Below are 18,751 nucleotides of genomic sequence, written 5' to 3'. Positions count from 1 at the left end.
CCCCCAACTAACCTTCCCTACCAAACCTTCCCCTATGTCACTCACAAAGATATTAAAAAGAATAGGACCCAGAACAGACCCTTGTGGCACACCGCTTGTAACCAGGCTCTGCTCAGAATACTCGCCATTAACAACCCTCTGATATCTATGCTTTAGCCAGCTGCAAATCCACTGAACTATCCGGGGATTAAGTCCAATCTTCACTAATTTATCTATCAGCTCTTTATGTGGAACCATATCAAAGGCTTTGCTGAAGTCCAAATAGGCAATATCCACAGCACCACCTTCATCCAACACCTTTGTGACATTGTCAAAGAAATATTATTCTCTTCTAGTAATCCTTTCAAAGATATGTTAAATAAACAGAAACATGAACAAAGGTTTCCAGGAAAATATGACAACAGTTACCAGTTACCCATAACTTCTGGAATTTAGCTGGAAAATTCTGGGAGTTGAAATCCACATATGATTTTAGAATTGTTTCTGTTTATGTGTCTGATTGCTTTACCTCACCAATGGTCCCAGTGACATATTGATCAATAGCATTGGAAATCTCTGCTCTTTTTACTCCACTTTTGAACTTCATGGAAAGCACTCTTGGGTGATGTCTGAGCCACCAGAAATTTGCCTTGTCTCCAGCCAAGCGGGTACAGTGGATACGGGATTGCTGACCAGCCCCAATTCCAATCACCTAAAAAAACATGGAACAATATAATAAAAAGGAACATGAAAAACTTTGTATATAGTTATTCATTATATCAGTATCACTAAACACCATAGTGAAGATTTATTTATTTATTTATTTATTTGTTTATTTATTAAGTTGAATTGAGTTGAGTTGAAAGGGACCTTGCAGATCATCGTCCAACCCCCTGCTCAAGCAGGAAACCCTACACTTCCCCAGCCAGATGGCAGTCCAATTTCCTTTTGAATGTGTCAAGTGATGGGGCGTTCACAACCTCCACTGGCAGGGCGTCCCACTGGTTGATCGCTCTCACTGTCAGAAAATTCTTCCTTATTTCTAGGTTGAATCTCTTTGGTCAGTTTCCATACATTATTCCTTGTCTGGCCCTCTGGTGCCCTGGAAAATAGTGTGACCCCCTCCTCTCTGTGGCAAACCCTCAAATATCTGTATACTGCTATCATGTCCCCTCTGGCCCTCCTTTTTGCTAGACTATCCATGCCCAGTTCTAGCAACCTCTCTTTGTATGTCTTGGTTTCGAGACCCTTTATCATTCTGATTGCTCTTTTCTATAGCTTATCTAGAGTTTCAATGTCCTTTTTGTAGTTGGGTGACCAAAATTGAATGCAGTACTCTACGTGTGATCTGACTAGGGCATTTTAGAGTGGTATTGGTACCTCCTTAGTCTTGGAGGTTGATGCAGCTTAAGATTGTGTCGGCTTTTTAGCGCTGTACATTGCTGGCTCATATTTAGTTGGTTATTCACCGAGACTCTGAGATCTCTCTCACAATTGCTCCCAATTTGTATGCGTGTCTTAGGTTTTTCTAATCTAGGTGTAAGATTTTGCTTTTTTCAACATTAAATTTCATTTTGTTAGTTTGAGCCCCCAGTATTAATCTGTACTGTGGGCTCAAACTAACAAAATTTATTTTGTTTTCCTTACAGCACTGCCCGTAGACAAGAGTTTTATTATTTAAAATCACAGGTTTTCAATAGTACAAAACTATCCTAGGGGAGGGTATCAAACTGGCAATTGCATCAAGTGCAGACCACGCCCACTTCTGTTCTACAAAAAGGAAAAATGTAGCAAAATATCACATGACGATAATGTGACGCCACAAATTTGGCACCCATGTCTTAGGGTCTTCTCACTACTCAACTTTTGTTAGCTCAGTCCTTTCATTCGTAAAGTTAACTTATTTCCAACAAGGTATATGTCTTCTCCAGTGTCTGCAGCCATAGCAGCAGCAGCAGCCTCTACTTACTTGGCAGAAAATAATTATTTCATTTTGCAACTTCTCAATCAGGCCTTTTAGAATAAATAAATACTACAACACCATTAAAAGGAACATTTGTTAGGGAGCTCTTGCCTGACCTTTTCCAAAGAGTCACATTAACTGACTCTTTGGAAACTGACTGCCTTGTATCCGTTCTATAGGCACTGCAAGAGATTCAAGAGGAAACAATCAATTATTCACAATGCAAAACAACAACTCTCAGGATTCACCTTTTGCAATAAAAAGAAAATTCATGGATGCTGTTGTATCTGCTCAGTTACAGCCGCAGATTAGAGCCGGGCGATAGGCGTCCCTATCCAGGGTGCTGATTGGCCGCCAGCCCGTAGTTACAATGTAAGCGGGAAGTTTCTCTCTGCGGGGATTGGGTGCTGCCTCAGGCAGCTTGTTATATATAAGCCTGTGTGTATATTATTGCTCTGTACCTGCCAGGCCTGGCATGAGTTCTGTAATAAACTTCTGAGTTAACTGTGGCCTCTATTACATTGGCGACGAGGTAGCGAGCCTATGCGGAAGATTGACAGTGGTGACAGTAAGTCAGGATGTCTGTGCATTTAACATTCCCCCCCTTTGATCCTCAAGGGGAGACGTGGGACTCCTATGTCGCCCGTTTTGATTGTTTCCTGATCTCAAATGGATACCAGGACATTTCGGGGGATAGGAAGAGGTCCTATTTTTTGGGGTTTTGTGGCCCCGATATGTTTGAAACAGCTCGTGCCCTGTTTGCCCCAGTTTCCATCCATGATGTGTCATGGGAGGATTTCTTGAAAACGTTACAAGATCATTATGCCCCTGCCCCTTCAAGGTGTGCTCGTCGCTATACTTTTTATCAGCGGAATCAAGCCGAAGGGGAGTCTATTAATGACTTTCTGGCTGCTCTCCGGAGGGCGGCGTTATATTGTGAGTTTGGGGACCTTAATGACTACCTTTTGGATAGACTAGTTTTCGGAGTCAGGGACGGTCGCCTCAAGCGGCGCCTCCTGGCAATTCGGGATTTAACCTTTCAAGCTGCGGTGGCGGAGGCTCGTGCTTTCGAGTTATCTACACAATCTTTGGCTTCTATGGACAGCTCAGTTAATATCACGCAAAAGGCAGCCACTGTTTCGGAAAAACCCAAGCTGGCCCCGGAGGAGGTGGGCGATTTAGGGGGCGAAGAAGATGAAGAGGTCTGCAGATTGGCTACTAATCGGGCTAGAGAAGCACCGACGGGACGTCCTCGTCCTCCTTTGTCGCCTTGCCGTGGTTGTGGGGGGGGGGGGGTCATTATCGTTCAAATTGCCCGTCCCGAGATGTGGCATGTTGGCGATGTGGTGCCAAAGGTCACATCGCCAGAGTTTGCCGGTCTCGTAGATCCCCGGCTCCCCCGTTCCGGGAGCAGCGTGAGTTTTCTGGCTTCAATTCTCGGGGACAAAGAAGATTTCCCCCCCCCCTAGAAGAGATGACTCCAACGCGGTGTACAGCTGCCCTCGTCCGGTTTCGTCTTATGTCAGGAGGACCGCCGGCTCGGCTGAGAAAATTTCTGTGGTGGTTCAATTGGGGGGTTCTCGTTGTAACATGCAGGTAGACACCGGTTCTGCTCATTCCTTAATTTCTTGGGCCACCCTCAAGTGCTGTTTCCCTGCATGGAGGAAGAGTCGCCTGCTGCCCTGCGCTTTGAGCCTGAGGGATTACCAAGGAGCTGCAATTCCTATCATCGGAGAAGGCCGTTTTGCAGTCCGCTTTAAGTCTTTCGCCGGTAGACTGCCTCTCGTAGTGGTGGATGGACCCTTTGCCAGCCTGCTCGGACTGGACTGGTTCTCTTCTCTGGGACTCTCCTTGGAGGGGGTTAATGCAATCGTGGGGGAGTCGGGATTTGAACAGCTGGCACGGGAGTTCCCTGCCATTTTTGACAGCAATTTGGGTCGTTATACTGGCATCCCCATCTCGTTCAATTTAGATCCGAAGGTTCCAGCAGTTCGCTTAAAGGCCCGCCGTGTCCCTATTCCCCTCCGCCCTAAGGTAGATGCAGAGTTGGACAGATTAATTGCCCAGGGGGTTTTAGAGCCGGTAGATCAGGCTGCATGGGAGACCCCTGTGGTGATTGCTTTCAAGGGGGATGGGGGAATCAGATTGTGTGGGGATTATAAGTGCTCTGTGAATCGTGCATTGGCCCACCATTCATACCCCTTGCCAGTGGTGCAACAGCTGCTACACACTCTGGGGGAGGGTCGGGTGTTTGCCAAGCTCGACCTATCCCAAGCTTACCAGCAGCTCCCCGTAGACTCTTTGACAGCCGAGGCCCAGGCGATCATCACCCATAGGGGGGTATTTAAATGCCACAGACTGCAGTTCGGGGTTTCCATCGCCCCAGGCATCTTCCAAGGTTTGATGGAGCGCCTGTTATATGGACTGGAAGGAACTGTGCCGTATTTCGACGATGTTCTGGTGTCGGGGAGTTCCACAGACGAATTAATGGCACGAGTAAGGAAGGTTTTGGCTAAATTCAGGGAGGCTGGGCTTAAACTGAAAGCTAAGAAATGCGTGTTTGGTGTGGCCCAGGTCGAGTTTCTAGGTTTCACGGTGGATGGGCAGGGAATACACCCAACTCCTGAAAAGATTCGTGCCATCAGGGATGCCCCCAGGCCACAATCCAAGGGGGAGCTCCAGGCGTTCCTGGGTTTACTAAATTTTTATGCGGTCTTCATCCCGCATAAGGCATCGGTGGCTGAGCCTTTACACAGACTTCTCGACAAACAGTCCCCTTGGCATTGGGGAAAGAGGGAGGAAGCCGCGTTCTTGGGGGTTAAGGAGTTACTCACTTCTAATAACATCCTGGCTCAATACTCACCTGGGTTGCCCCTGGTACTCACCTGCGACGCTTCTCAATATGGGGTGGGCGCAGTCTTAAGCCACAGACTGCCAAATGGTACGGAAGCTCCCCTGGCTTTCTTCTCCCGCACGCTGGCTAAAGCGGAACGTAATTACGGCCACATCGACAAGGAGGCGCTGGCTCTGATTGCTGGAGTCCGAAGGTTCCACGAGTACCTGTATGGCCGTCACTTCGAACTGGTGACAGACCACCAGCCGTTATTGGGATTATTGTCTGGGTCCCGTCAAAGCCCTGTAGTAATCTCCCCCAGGATGTCACGATGGATAGTTTTCCTTGCAAACTATAATTACACTTTATTATACAAACCTGGGCGCCATATATCTCATGCAGATGCCCTTAGCAGATGCCCCCTGGCCGAAGTTTTAGTGGATCCCGCACCTGCATGTTCAGTCTTTGCGTTGTCAGAAGGAGGACTTATTCTATCTGCAGCCGAGGTAGCTTGGGAAACCGGGCGGGATTTCATCTTGTCCCAAGTAAGGCAATGGGTGTTAAGGGGGTGGCCTGTCTCAGCCCCTGCCGAGGAGTATGTGCCTTTCTTCAGGTGTCGAAACGAGTTCTCCGTGGAAAGAGGAATTCTGCTGAGAGGTTGCAGGGTGGTAATTCCGAGTAGGCAGCGCAGCCAGGTATTAGCTCTCTTGCATGATGGCCATCCAGGCATTGTGCGCATGAAAAGCCTGGCGAGGGATTACGTGTGGTGGCCGGGGCTGGATAAGGGGGTAGAGCAAAGAGTGGCAGATTGTAGGACATGCCAAGAGCACCGGCCTTTCCCTCCCCGGGGGGAGCCATTGGCCTGGGAGCCGCCTGCGGGCCCCTGGGCCCGGATACATATTGATTTGGCCGGCCCCTTCATCGGGCAGTCTTTCCTGGTAATTGTGGACGCACACTCTAAGTGGGTGGAGGTGGTGCACCTAAAATCCACACAGTCACAAACGATTATAGAGGCACTGATGACAGTATTTGCCACACAGGGGTTCCCAGACCTCCTGGTTTCGGACAACGGCCCGCAATTCACATCGGTACTGTTCGAGTCGTTCGTGGCATCGGTGGGCATCCGCCACGCGCTGACCTCGCCTTGGCATCCGGCCAGTAATGGCCAGGCGGAACGGGCAGTTAGGTCAGTCAAGGAGTCTTTAAAGAAGATGACTGGGGGTTCATGGCAGAAAAGGTTGGCAGATTTGTTATTAGCACAGCACACTACACCCTGTGTGGCCACTGGCAAGACCCCTGCAGAGCTATTAATGGGTCGCAAACTTCGAATAGTTTTAGATAGGCTTCATCCGTGGTATTCACAGTCGGTGCCTTGGCCAGAAACCCCGGTCAGAAAGGTGAAAGTGGGTGACCGGGTGTTTGCGCGCTCATATTCAGGAGAGCAGAATTGGGCAGAAGGAGAAATAAGCAGGGAGCTGGGTCCCAGGTCATTTGAGGTCATGTTAAGGGATGGCCGAGTGTGGAGGAGACATTTGGACCAGATTCGGTTAGACAAGGGAATGGATACTGGCGAGGAAAGGGGTCAAGGCCACCCCGGAATTGTTATGGAGGAAACCCTAAACCGGGGCGGAAACAATGGGGGAACTGACAGCTCGGAAGAAGCCTCGCCGTTTGTAAGCGAGGGAAGCAGAGAGGCGAGTCCGGAGACCAGGGAGGAACAAGTAATAGAGCCACGGAGATCGGGACGTCTGTGTAAGAGACCGGAATATTTGAAAGATTACGTATGTGCTAACGAAAGGGATAGGAGTGTTGTATCTGCTCAGTTACAGCCGCAGATTAGAGCCGGGCGATAGGCGTCCCTATCCAGGGTGCTGATTGGCCGCCAGCCCGTAGTTACAATGTAAGCGGGAAGTTTCTCTCTGCGGGGATTGGGTGCTGCCTCAGGCAGCTTGTTATATATAAGCCTGTGTGTATATTATTGCTTAAGTCTGTACCTGCCAGGCCTGGCATGAGTTCTGTAATAAACTTCTGAGTTAACTGTGGCCTCTATTACAGATGCCTTTTCGCCTCATACGTAATCCCTTAGATTACAAACTGCTCAGATTATTGTTGCTTCTTATTGAATTCTGCTGCAAAAGTTCAATGCACTTTCAGTCCTATCTGTAATCCCAGGGTCCCTAACCCCATTAATTAAACTTTATAAAACTAAGGTTACCCCTATGCTCTCACATGGAACAGAGGTTTGGGGCCTATACCAATGTTCCCTCTAATTTTTTTCTGGTGTGGGCGGAAAAGTATAGGGTCTGAGCAGCACATTAGGCGAGTCCTTCGGGATTGGGCGGCATAGAAGTCTGTCTAACTAACTACGGTAACTAACTAACCAAGCAAATAAATAAACAAACAAACAAACAAATTATGTGACCCAAAACAACTTGTCGCGTAATTATTTGGGGCTCGGGGCTGGAGCAGAATAAGGTCCCTTCCCACTATGTTATTGTTATTCTGGTTGCCTAATTATTTACATCACTACCATACAAAGATTCCAACTCAAATTAGCATGATCCATAATTTAAAGAACAGAAGACTACAAATAGGCAAACTTAGATCAGCCGATGTGCAAGGGAAGAAACCATGTTAAGCTTGTTTATAGCTTACTTGTTAACTAAACTAATTTATGAGTGGAAATGATAGATTTAAAAGATATATTTGCTCCCAACTAGTATATTATTTATTATTTATTTATTTATTGGATTTATATGCTGCCCCTCTCCGTAGATTATGTTCACAGAAGGCTTCATTTTAACAAAAGGCTACAATTGTTTGCATGTTTCTTTGGCTATAAATGCCATCTAGCAGTGGAATATACTAAATATTTTGCTAAATATTGGTCTAGTCACTAAAGTATCATACATTTGCTGATTCCTCCAGTTCAAATTTTGGAAATGTAAATTAGCATATTACTTAATGTTCAATTTTATAAGAGCTCTGTTTTAAGAGAACTGTCTGAGACAGCTTATCTACTATCCAACTTTAAAAAAACATTTGTACAGAAATAAGTTGCTGATTTTTAAAAAAACTGAAAATATGATATCTGTACAATACATTTATAATAAAATTAGAAGGGAAATTGTCATTATCCTGTATAGAAACATTAAACATGACCAATTTGCTTTTCGTTACATACCTGGCATTGTAAATCCTCTCCAAAAAGCCTGGATAGCAGATAATGTTATGAAATGTAAAGGAAAAGCTTGAGGGGGTTTTTGTGGGGAAGGGATGTGTGTTGCATTTTAACACACATTAAAAAAACCAGAAGTCACTCTTCTTTCTTTTCTTAATTTTCTTTTTTCTGTATTTCTTATTTTATAACGAAATCTAATGAAAATGTGGATTAAAGGATTAATAACAGAGAGGTCCAGCTTTAAATCCAAAGTACGTTTGGCCTCATCTGCTAGCTCAATGGAAAATTAAATTTAGAACATGAACAATTAATTTGAAAACTAAAATTCCTTTATTTTTCTAACAAAGTCCTTCCTTTCTCGGTCCCTCCATTCATTTCATTCTTCCTCCTTCCTTCCTTCCTTCCTCCATTTCTCTTTCTTTCTTTCCTTTTCTTCGTTGTTCCCTCCATTTCTCCTTCCTTCCTTTCCTCCTTCCTTGTTCCCTCCATTTCTCCTTCCTTCCTTCCTTCCTTCCTCTCCACTTCTCTTTCCTTCCCTCTCTTTCCCTTTTCTTTCTTTCTCTCTCTATTTTCCCTCTCTCTCATTCTCTCCCACCAGGTCTATTCTCATTTCTGTGTACCTACTGAAATGTATCTTACATGCATTGCACTTGGAAAGCAATCAACTTCTGCACCTCACCATGCGCCTTGGAGGGCGGGAGAGGCTGAGTGCTCCGCTGCGAACACCCAAAGAAGGTTACATCGCATGAGCTTTACAGGGAAAGGCAGAGAGAGGACTCCCCAAGTTATGTCTATTAGAGCAAATAAAATTACAATCACAAATCTCCTGGATCACCAAATTAACAAATTTCATAAGATGCTGTGGCCTTCCTGTCTCTTGCATAACGGGAGAACAACTGAAAAAAAGAGCTGCCCAAAGAATTAAGGACATAGAAACACAAAATGATATAACTATCCTTAGTAAGGTGGGTGGCTTGAAATGGCTGAGCAAATACAAACATACTTTTCAAGTAGACAGCTATTTGAAGTTACAACTGTCAAAATATCTTAGAGCATGATTTGAACAGCTTGACACAATAGTCAGATATGGCAGATTTCATTTTATACCCTGCAATGAGCGTCTCTGCATTTGCGGAGTGGCAGAGGTAGAAGACCAGGCTTAAATCCTATTTGATTGTTGCTTATATAAGTGGGTGAGACACAGGTACCTTGGTCTATATACCAAACTAATGATCTTATATCTATATCTTAAATTATTGTATTTTATTCAATATCATTTTACATTGTATTTTATTCCAACTTCATTTCAAATAATAATTTATTCCAATTTCATTTTAAATTGTATTTTATCAAATTCCTTTTTAAATTGCTTTAATCAAATTTTAGTACTGTAATCAAATTTAGTAATAATTTGTTTCTGGAACTATGCACTTTGATATGGTTCCAGGGGCTAATCAATAAAGACTCATGTCATGTAGGGCTATTTGTAAGAACAGTGATTAAAAAGGATATTTTAATAAAAGCTGAGTACTCAGTAAAACCCAACTGCATGCTTATAACAATATAGATACAATACAACTTGGGAGCTTGCTTCCTTGGGAGGAAACAATAGTAGTTACTTCCATTTAGAGCTTGTGGCCTTTATTGAGCCAGAAATTATGAAAGAGTTTAATGGGAATGGCTAATTATGAAAGAGTTTAATGGGAATGGCTAATTATTTAATTATATTATGAAAACAAAAAATTTTCAACTCAGTTGGAGTCAGTGATAGAAATAAACAAAAGCTTTGTGAATCCTTCAAGAGCAGCTTTCTAAAATTCAAGGAAAAACATTTTAGAAATCTTTGTAAACTCAAGTAATAGGGCACTGAGGAATATAATGCTAATGTGTTAAACAGCCTATTCTATTGCATTGCAGCATGTTCATGTGATCAAAATTCAGCAGCTTTGCAACTGACTTGTATTTATGACCTAGGGTCATGTGATTATCTTTTGTGACCATCGGACAAGTAAATTCTATGTAGAAGCCAGATTCACTTAACCATGTTACTACTAACTTAACAATTACAGTTATTCACTTAACAATTGTAGTAAAAAATGTCATAAATGTCTGCGGAGAGGGGCGGCATATAAATCCAATCAATCAATCAATCAATCAATCAATAAACAAACAAATAAAATTCACTTAACAATTGTCTTGCTAAGTAACAGAAACTTTGAGCTCAAATATGGCCATAAGTCAAGGACTACCCACAAAAGCATTTGAAGGATGCACGTTAAGATTCAATCAGGGTCTTCTAAAGCAAAGCTGCATATTTATACCATTCAAAAGAATCCATTTACACTGAGAATTGCAAAAATACATATCTCAGAAACCCTGATATAAATCTGAGATATGCAAACATTTGAAATTATCTAAGATTTCTGGAATCACTATTCATTAAGTTAACAATTTCATGATCTCAGAACTATGAATTGTTGACGGAACTGCCTAATTGCAAAACATTTTGATAAAGCAAAATGACGTTGATATAATGTATCAGTGACTACTATGCTGCAAAGACACCAAATCTGAAGGTTGAACTTTATTGGAAATTATACACATATACGCATGGGCTAGAAAATAAATGAAGGGACACTAAACTTAATGAGTCCATTAGGTGGAAAGACAGAGAGCAATAAACAGTAGAAAGATTACAGATTAACAGAGTTGGAAGGGGTCTTCTAGGTCAGAGGTCCCCAACCTTTTTTGCACCAGGGACCGGCTTTAAGCTAGACCAGTTTTCCATGGCCCGGTGGGGGTGGGGGTGGGGAGAAGTAGGACCTTCCTAACTCCCCCCCCAGCCAAAATCACAAAGCCAGGCAGCCCCTAGCCACCAAAGGAGCCTCCTGATTCTCCCCGCCCTTCTGTCCCGCTCATTGCCCGTGTCTGGCAGAAGCTGCTGCCCGAGTGCTCTTGGCCGGCGGGATTCAAAGTGCTGGGGTGGGGGGTGTCCCGACAGCCCCCCACCCCAGTGCTTCGCCTCCGGCTGGGACACCCCCCACCCCAGCACTTTGAATCCCGCCGGCCAAGAGCACTCGGGCAGCAGCTTCTGCCAGACACGGGCAATGAGCGGGACAGAAGGGCGGGGAGAATCAGGAGGCTCCTTTGGCGGCTGGGGGCTGCCTGGCTTTGTGATTTTGGCTGGGGGGGGGAGTTAGGAAGGTCCTACTTCTCCCCCCCCCAGCCAAAAACTCAAAGCCTATCTGCTGGATACGGGCGATGAGTGGGACAGAGCGGCGCGGAAGCCTCTTGCAGCAGCTGCCACAGCCACCGGCTTCCGCGCCGCTCATCCCACCCATCGCCCGTATCCAGCAGAAGCTGCTGCCCGAGTGCTCTTGCCCAGCGGGAGGCGAAGCACTGGGGTGGGGGGGCTGTCGGGACACCCCCCACCCCAGCACTTTGAATCCCACCGGCCAAGAGCACTCGGGCAGCAGCTTCTGCCAGGATTCAAAGTGCTCCGCCCCCCTCCCAGCCTCCGGGCCGCCGCTCGGCTGTCATTTTGTAGAGAAGTGAGAAGCGGAGGAAGAGCTGGATGCTGGAGGTGGCGGAGGAAGGTGAATGCGGCCAGGAGGCTGGAAGGGGTGCAAAATATGGGAGGAGCAGAGAGGCAGCCTCCACGCGAGCTCTGACCAGGCTCAGGGCCGCGGAGCTAGCTGTCAGCGCCGCCGCGGACCGGCTGAAAAACCCCAACGGCCCGGTCCTGGTCCACGGACCGGCGGTTGGAGACCTCTGTTCTAGGTCATCCAGTTCAACCCCGCCCTACAAACAGGATATCCTGCCTACACCATTTTTGGGAGTCCAATCTCTTCTTGAAAGCTTCTTGATGATGCTGCCATAACTAAAGACAAGCTGTTAGATTGGTTGATTGTTCTCAGTGGCAGAAAATTTCTCCTTATTTCTAGATTGAATGTCTCCGATTAGTTTCTAACCTTTATTCCTTGTCTGGCCATCAAGTGCCTTGGAAAATAACGTGACCCCTTCCTCTCTGTGACAGCCCCTCAGATATTGGAACACTGCTATCATGTCTCCCCTGGTCCTTAATAATTATTAATAATAATAATAATAATAATAATAATAATGATGATGATGATGTATTAGATTTGTATTTAAAACCCTTATAATAAAATAATCACACAACCCAATCAAACAACACATAAACCAAGTAGTTAGGGGAGGTGTCAATTTCCCCATGCCTGGCGGCAAAGGTGAGTTTTCAACAACTTACGAAAGGCGAGGAGGGTGGGGGCAGTTCTGATCTCTGGGGAGAGTTGGTTCCAGAGAGCTGGGGCTGCCAAAGAGAAAGCTCTTCCCATGGGTCCTGCCAGACAAATTGCTTAGTCGATGAGACCTGGAGAAGGCCCACTCTGGGACCTAATCGGCCACTGGGATTTGTGCGGCAGAAGACGGTCCTGGAGATATTCTGGTCCAATGCCATGTAGGGCTTTATAGGTCATAACCAACACTTTGAATTGTGACCGGAAACTGATCAGCAGCCAGTACAGGCTGCAGATGTTGATGAGACATGGGTATATCTGAGAAGGCCCATGATTGCTCTCGCAGTCACGATCTGAAGTTTCCAAACACTTTTCAAAGGTAGCCCCATGTAGTAGAACCTCGAGGTGATTAGGGCATGAGTGACTGTGAGCAGAGACTCCCTATCCAAATAGGGCCGCAACTGGTGCACCAGGCGAACCTGGGCAAGCGCCCTCCTTGCCACATCCAAAAGATGGTGCTCTAATGTTAGCTGTCGATCGAGGAGGATGCCCAAGTTGCGGACCCTCTCTGAGGGTCACCCCCCAGGGTAATGGACAGACAGATGGAATTGTCCTTGGGAGGCAAAACCCACAGCCACTCCATCTTGTCAGGGTTGAGTTTGAGCCTGTCGACACCCATCCAGACCCCAACAGCCTCCAGGCACTGGCACATCACTTCCACTGCTTCGCTGACTGGACATGGGGTGGAGATGTAGAACTGGGTATCATCAGTGTACTGATGATACCTCATCCCATGCACTTGGATGATCTCACCCAGCGGTTTCATGAATAGCGGGGGGGGGGGGAGAGGACCGACCCCTGAGGCACCCCACAAGGGAGAGGCCTAGAGGACAACCTCTGACCCCCACTAACACCGACTGCGACCGACCGGAGAGGTAGGAGGAGAACCACTGCAGAACAGTGCCTCTCACTCCCAACCCCTCCAGCCGGCGCAGAAGGATACCATGGCTGATGGTATCGAAAACCACTGAGAGGTCAAGAAGCACAAGGACAGAGGACAAGCCTCTGTCCTGGGCCTGCCAAAGATCATCCATCAGTGCAACCAACTCAGTTTCCATGCTGTAACCGGGCCTGAATGCTGATAATCGGCTTCTTCCAAGGATCACTGGAGCTGGAGCGCCACCACCTTCTCAACAACCTTCCCCATTGAGGAAGGGGTGCACGGAAAGGACCCTCTCCCCAAAGAAGCGTTGACAATCTCCTGGACCCAGCGCTGTGTCACCTCCCTGCTGGCCGAAACCAATCAGGAGGGACACGGATCCAGTAAACATGTGGCGGAACTCACGGCTCCAATGGCCTTGCCCACTTCATTAGGTATCACCAGATCAAACTCCTCCCAGACAGGTGGACAATGATGGGCTCTACTCACCTCATTTGACTTGTTGTCAGTCAACTCTGCTGTCCAATTGGAGTCAAGGTCCTTCCGAATCTGAGCAATTTTATCAGTGAAACGTGTTAAAATCCTCGGCACTACCCTGCAAGGGCTCCCCAACTCCCCCGATTAAGAAGGGAGTGGGTTACCTTAAGCAGGGCGGCCAGGCGAGATTCTGCTGATGCAATCAAGGCGGCATGGTATGCGTATCTTGCCGCCTTGAGCACCACTTTGTAAGTCTTAATATGGGCTCTTACAAGTGTTCGGTCAGATTCTGATTTGCTTTTCCTCCACCGCTTCTCCAGGCATCTCTTCTGGCGTTTCAACAACCGGAGTTCCTTGGTGAACCAAGGAGCTCTCCGGGGTCTAGTGCCAGAGAGAGGCTGCAACGGCGCAATCCTGTCAAGAACCTCTGCTGCAGCCTTGTTCCAGGCCACAGCAAGAGACTCTGGTTAAACCCCAAGCGCCCTCTGAAAACCCTCTGGGTCCACCAGTCGCCTGGGATGGAACCACGTAGTCGGTTCCACCTCCCTGAGGGGGAGGATTGGAGCCTTGAAGTCAAGCCGTAGCAGAAAATGTCCCCTCTCTTCACTAGAATAGCCATGCTCAGTTCCTTTAACCATTCTTCAATATGTTTGAATCTCCAGTCCGGTAAACATCCTGGTTGCTCTTCTCTGCACTTTTTCTAGTTCCTTAACATCTTTTATATAATATGGTAACTAAAACTGGATGCAGTATTCTTGGTTGCATCCCTTTGTTAAGGCAAGTTGGCTGTTCTACTTCCTTTTCAAGTATTTGGAATCCTTCAACTTTCCTTTAATAGAATCAGATGGAAAGAGCTACCATATTTTTCGGAGTATAAGACGCACCGAAATATAAGACGCACCTTAATTTGAGAGTAGCAAAACAAGGAAAAAAGAAAAAAGAAATATCAAGAGACTTGATACCGAAGGCTCCACTCCTTCTGCTGCCATCTCATACACACATTGCCAGGCTTCCCAGCAAGCCCCCTGCACCTTTGCTGCCTTGGTTGGAGCCTGATTCCTGAAGCAGGAAGTTGTTCTCCCCCACCGCTGGCTGCTTCACCTTTCTCCGTGCGTGGAGAAGGGAAGGGCTAGGAAAGGAGTGGAAGGGGGGAAGGAGACCGTGGGATGGGGGGGGATCTATGCTCCTCAATCCAGATTAAGCAGTTCTTGCAGGCCAGCTGCCAGGGAAGTAATCCGTGTGGTTCTCCGGCCAGGAAACTTTGTAACGGGAAGAGGGGGGGATCCCTCCAACTGGAGGGGGAATCCCTCCAACTGGGAAACAGGAGTTGAAGCAGCCTTCCAAAAACAGGAAAAAAATAATTTGCCTTTAAATAAATTAGGTATGATGGATCTTCATGCCGAAGTGACAAATAGAGCTACGTTTTATTCAGCTAGGCACAATAAGTTTAGCTGCATTGACTATATATTAATGAATAAAACTGGGAATACATATTTTAAAAGAGCTGAAACAGAAAGCATTTGGTTATCAGACCATGCCCCATTATTAGCAGTGACTGTATTTGATTCAAACAATAAACAAAAAATATGGAGATATAATCCTCTTGTGTCAGGAAGAGAAGAAGATAAATTGAAACTCCAAAAAGAATTGACTGAATATTTTAAAATAAATGATACGGGAAATATGAAGCAATCAATAATTTGGGATGTACATAAGGCCTTCATGAGAGGTAATTGTATTAGTACTGAAATCTATATTTTAAAAAAATGTGAGGTAGAAAGGAAAAAGTTAATTAAAGATATTGAGTCAATTCAAGAAAGATCGAAAATTACAAGAAATAGGGAGTGGAATAATTTATTAAAAATAAAAAAAAGCAGCTAAGACTTATGGATCAACAAATATGAGATTGATTGTAAAGCAGAAAATTATGGGATGGGGGAATAAATCAATGAAACAAATGGCAAATTATTTTTAAAAAAGAAAAGAAAAATCTTGTATTGTTGCATTAAAGGACAAAAAAGGTGTAATAAAACATAGTAATGGTGAATTGCAAAAAATAATGAAAGAGTTTTATGAAAAGTTATATAAAAAAGATCAGGTCATTCTGCAAAAGATAGACATTAACGAGAAACTAACCGAAGAAGACAAACAAATATTAAATGGGACATGCCATAATATTGTCTGAAACCCCCATTGAAATGATGGAAAAATTAATGGTTGTACTTCAGGAATTTAAAGACCAATGAGGTCTCTCAATTAATATTGAGAAATCAGAAATATTTAGTTTGAATACAGGTCCCAAAGAGCAAATCGAGATACGAAAAATTTCAGGATTGAAATTAGGATGTAAAAAAATGAAGTATTTAGGAATTTGGTTATTCAAAAACCCAAACAAAATTGCTGAGGCAAATTACAATTTAATATGGAAAAAAATGCAAAAGCAAATTAAAAAGTGGAAAGATAAAAGTTTGAGAAAAATGGCCAAAATAAGAGCTCTTAAAATGATGATTATTCCAAAAATGATGTACTTATTCCAAGTTTTACCAGGTACTTTCCCAGGAGTAAAACTAAGGGAATGGGACAATAAAATGAACTTTTGGATTGAAGGAAATAAAAAACCTAGAACAAGGAAATGATGGCTGATTGCCAGAGAAAAAGATGGAGGATGGGGGTGCCCAAATTTAGAATTATATAGAGAAGCATTTCAAATAGAAAGATTAATGGAATTATAATCATTGACAGAAAAGAAGTGGGTAAAACTTGAAAGGGAGATTAACAATATTAAAAATAAAGAGATTCTATTTAAAAAATGGAGTAAAATAGAAATTAATAGATTAGCCGATCCTTTGAAAGCAGCTCTAGATATTTGGTCAAAATGGCAAGGGAAATTAGCAAATAGGAATTCAAAATTATCAACGTTGCATGTTTTAAATATAAATAATGATGTTAACCTAGGTAGAGTTATAAAGGAATTAAATGATAAAGGCATAATGAGAATAGAAAAACTATATGAGACAGATGGAAGAGTTAATAGAACTTGCTTCGATTGGTGGTTGGGCCAACAAAAATGGTTGCAGATTAATGCAATATGCAAATATTTGAATAAAACGGAGATTAAAGAAGCATTTTTGAGAGAAGAAAACTGTCTAGAGAAAATATTGAAAGAAAAGATTAATGATTCAAAAAGAGAGGCTAGTAAGATTTATAGCATGTTACTACAAGTGGAAGAAGAAGTGATTAAAGGCCTAACAAGATACTGGCAAAATGAATTACCGATCAATGAAGACAAGATGGAAGAAGTAGTAGAAAACATATATAAGATGAAGAACACAAGAATTAGAGAGATGAGAAGGAAAATTTTACATAAATGGTACTTTACGCCAGTAAAACTAGCACACATCCAGAGGAAAGGAAAAGGAAATTGCTGGCATGGTTGCCAAATAAAAGGAGTTTTTATGCATATGCTCTGGGAATGTGCTGAAGTTCAAAAATTTTGGAAGGAAGTACAGAATGAAATTAACAATATGCTAAACATTAATTGGATAATCACGAAAGAATTAGCAACATTAGTTAAACATGGGGAATTACGAGAATTTAAAGAAATCAAAACAGCAGCTTTGGAAAGCGCTCAAGCAGTAGTGGTACTAGGGTGGAAGGATAGTAATAAATGGACAATCCAGAATTGGTACTGGTATATGGTGGACCACATCCACTTTGAAATTATGGAAATAAGATTAAATAACTTTGATGAAAATAAATTGGAGAAGCTGATGGCACGATGGAATAAGGTGAAATAAAGTGAAAAGTTATATCTTAAGTAGAATTGATGACGACAATGTGAAAAATAAATTCCAATCACTTTTTGTATGTAAAGAAATGTAAACCGGAGCTAAGGAAGAAATTGAAATTTATTGGAAATAATTTAACCCCCTAAATGGTGGTGGGGTTTATTGGTGTTGGGCACTTTTTCTTTAAGGTTTTTTTTGTTTCTTTATTTGTTGTAATAAAAATTTAATAAAAATATTTTTTTTTAAAAAAGCAGCCTTCCAAAAGCAAGCTTTACTCCATGCCTTGCACCATACGCGCCTGGACAAACCCTTCCATCTCATAAGCAGCCTTGGCAGCAGCGGAGTTCTTATAAGAGCAATCAGCGAAATGGAACTTAAATGGCTTTGGAAGTCAAGAAACATGCCCGCTCCCAACCTCGTCCAAACTTTCCTCCCTTTGTCAGTCTGTTTCTCTCTCTTTTTCTCCCCTCATCTTTCTGTGTCTATGTCTGTGTGTGTGTGTGTTGCTCTCTCTTGCTTCCTGCCTCTTCTCACTGTCAGAAAGCCCTGCTGCCTATACTATCTACAGTGGAGGCTTCCCACCCTCCTCTCCCTAACCGGCTGTGGTGGGTGTGAGAGAAGGAGGGGGAGGAGGAGGTTGCACTCATTGCTCCTGCAGCCCAGCTTTCCAAAAGGAAAAAAAATGAAAATCCTGAGAGAGGAGGCACAGCAGCAGGCACTGGCAGAGGCAGGGACACACACACACACACACACACACACACACAAATTTCTCTCTCTCCCCGCCTCCACCTTCTCTCAGCGGCTGGACCAAGCCAGCAAGCTTTTTTCGGGGCGCTTTGCTATGTCTTTTATTTTTTATTTTTTGGAAATCCAGACTGACAGAGGAATGATTGCCTCTCATGCAGTGCCCCCTTCCTCAAACGAGTCCCAACCTCTCACTTCAAGAATCGGGCTCCAACCAAGGCAGCAAAGGAAAAGGGGGCTTGCTGGGAAGTCCAGCAATGTGTTTATGAGATGGCAGCTTCCAGGAGGACTGAACTGCTGCCTCTCTATCTGACCTTGCTGGGAGAAAGCCAGACTTTAGGTAGGAAGATGGGACGTCTCAGGACCAGAGACTCCAATTAAATGCCCATAAGGTGATAGGGTTTCTTTTAAAGTTCCAAATGAAAATGAGAATCTCCGTGGCCTGGAGCTGTCCAAAAATGCGACACGTGGAGGCTGAAAACCTCCGAAGGATGGGGGCCGGCAGGTGGATGGGGCTATATTTGGTGTATAAGATGCACCCAAATTTTCACCCTCTTTTGGGGGGTAAAGGGGTGCATCTTATACTCCGA

General features: G+C 44.4%; 1 protein-coding gene across 1 annotated transcript in view; it reads right to left on the bottom strand.

Annotated features, from left to right (window-relative positions):
• The window catches only part of ATIC (5-aminoimidazole-4-carboxamide ribonucleotide formyltransferase/IMP cyclohydrolase), a 108,346-nt gene that overhangs the window by 18,283 nt on the left and 71,312 nt on the right, over positions 1 to 18,751 (bottom strand). Inside the window, exon 15 of the mRNA XM_070732228.1 lies at positions 509 to 691. Coding sequence (XP_070588329.1) covers positions 509 to 691 — 183 coding nt within the window. The remainder of the gene's footprint in view (positions 1 to 508; positions 692 to 18,751) is intronic.

The sequence above is a fragment of the Erythrolamprus reginae genome, chromosome 1 (genome assembly GCF_031021105.1).
Source record: "Erythrolamprus reginae isolate rEryReg1 chromosome 1, rEryReg1.hap1, whole genome shotgun sequence".
NCBI lineage: Eukaryota > Metazoa > Chordata > Lepidosauria > Squamata > Dipsadidae > Erythrolamprus > Erythrolamprus reginae.
Note: the sequence above shows the minus strand (reverse complement) of the source record. Positions and strands in the feature narration are given on the sequence as shown.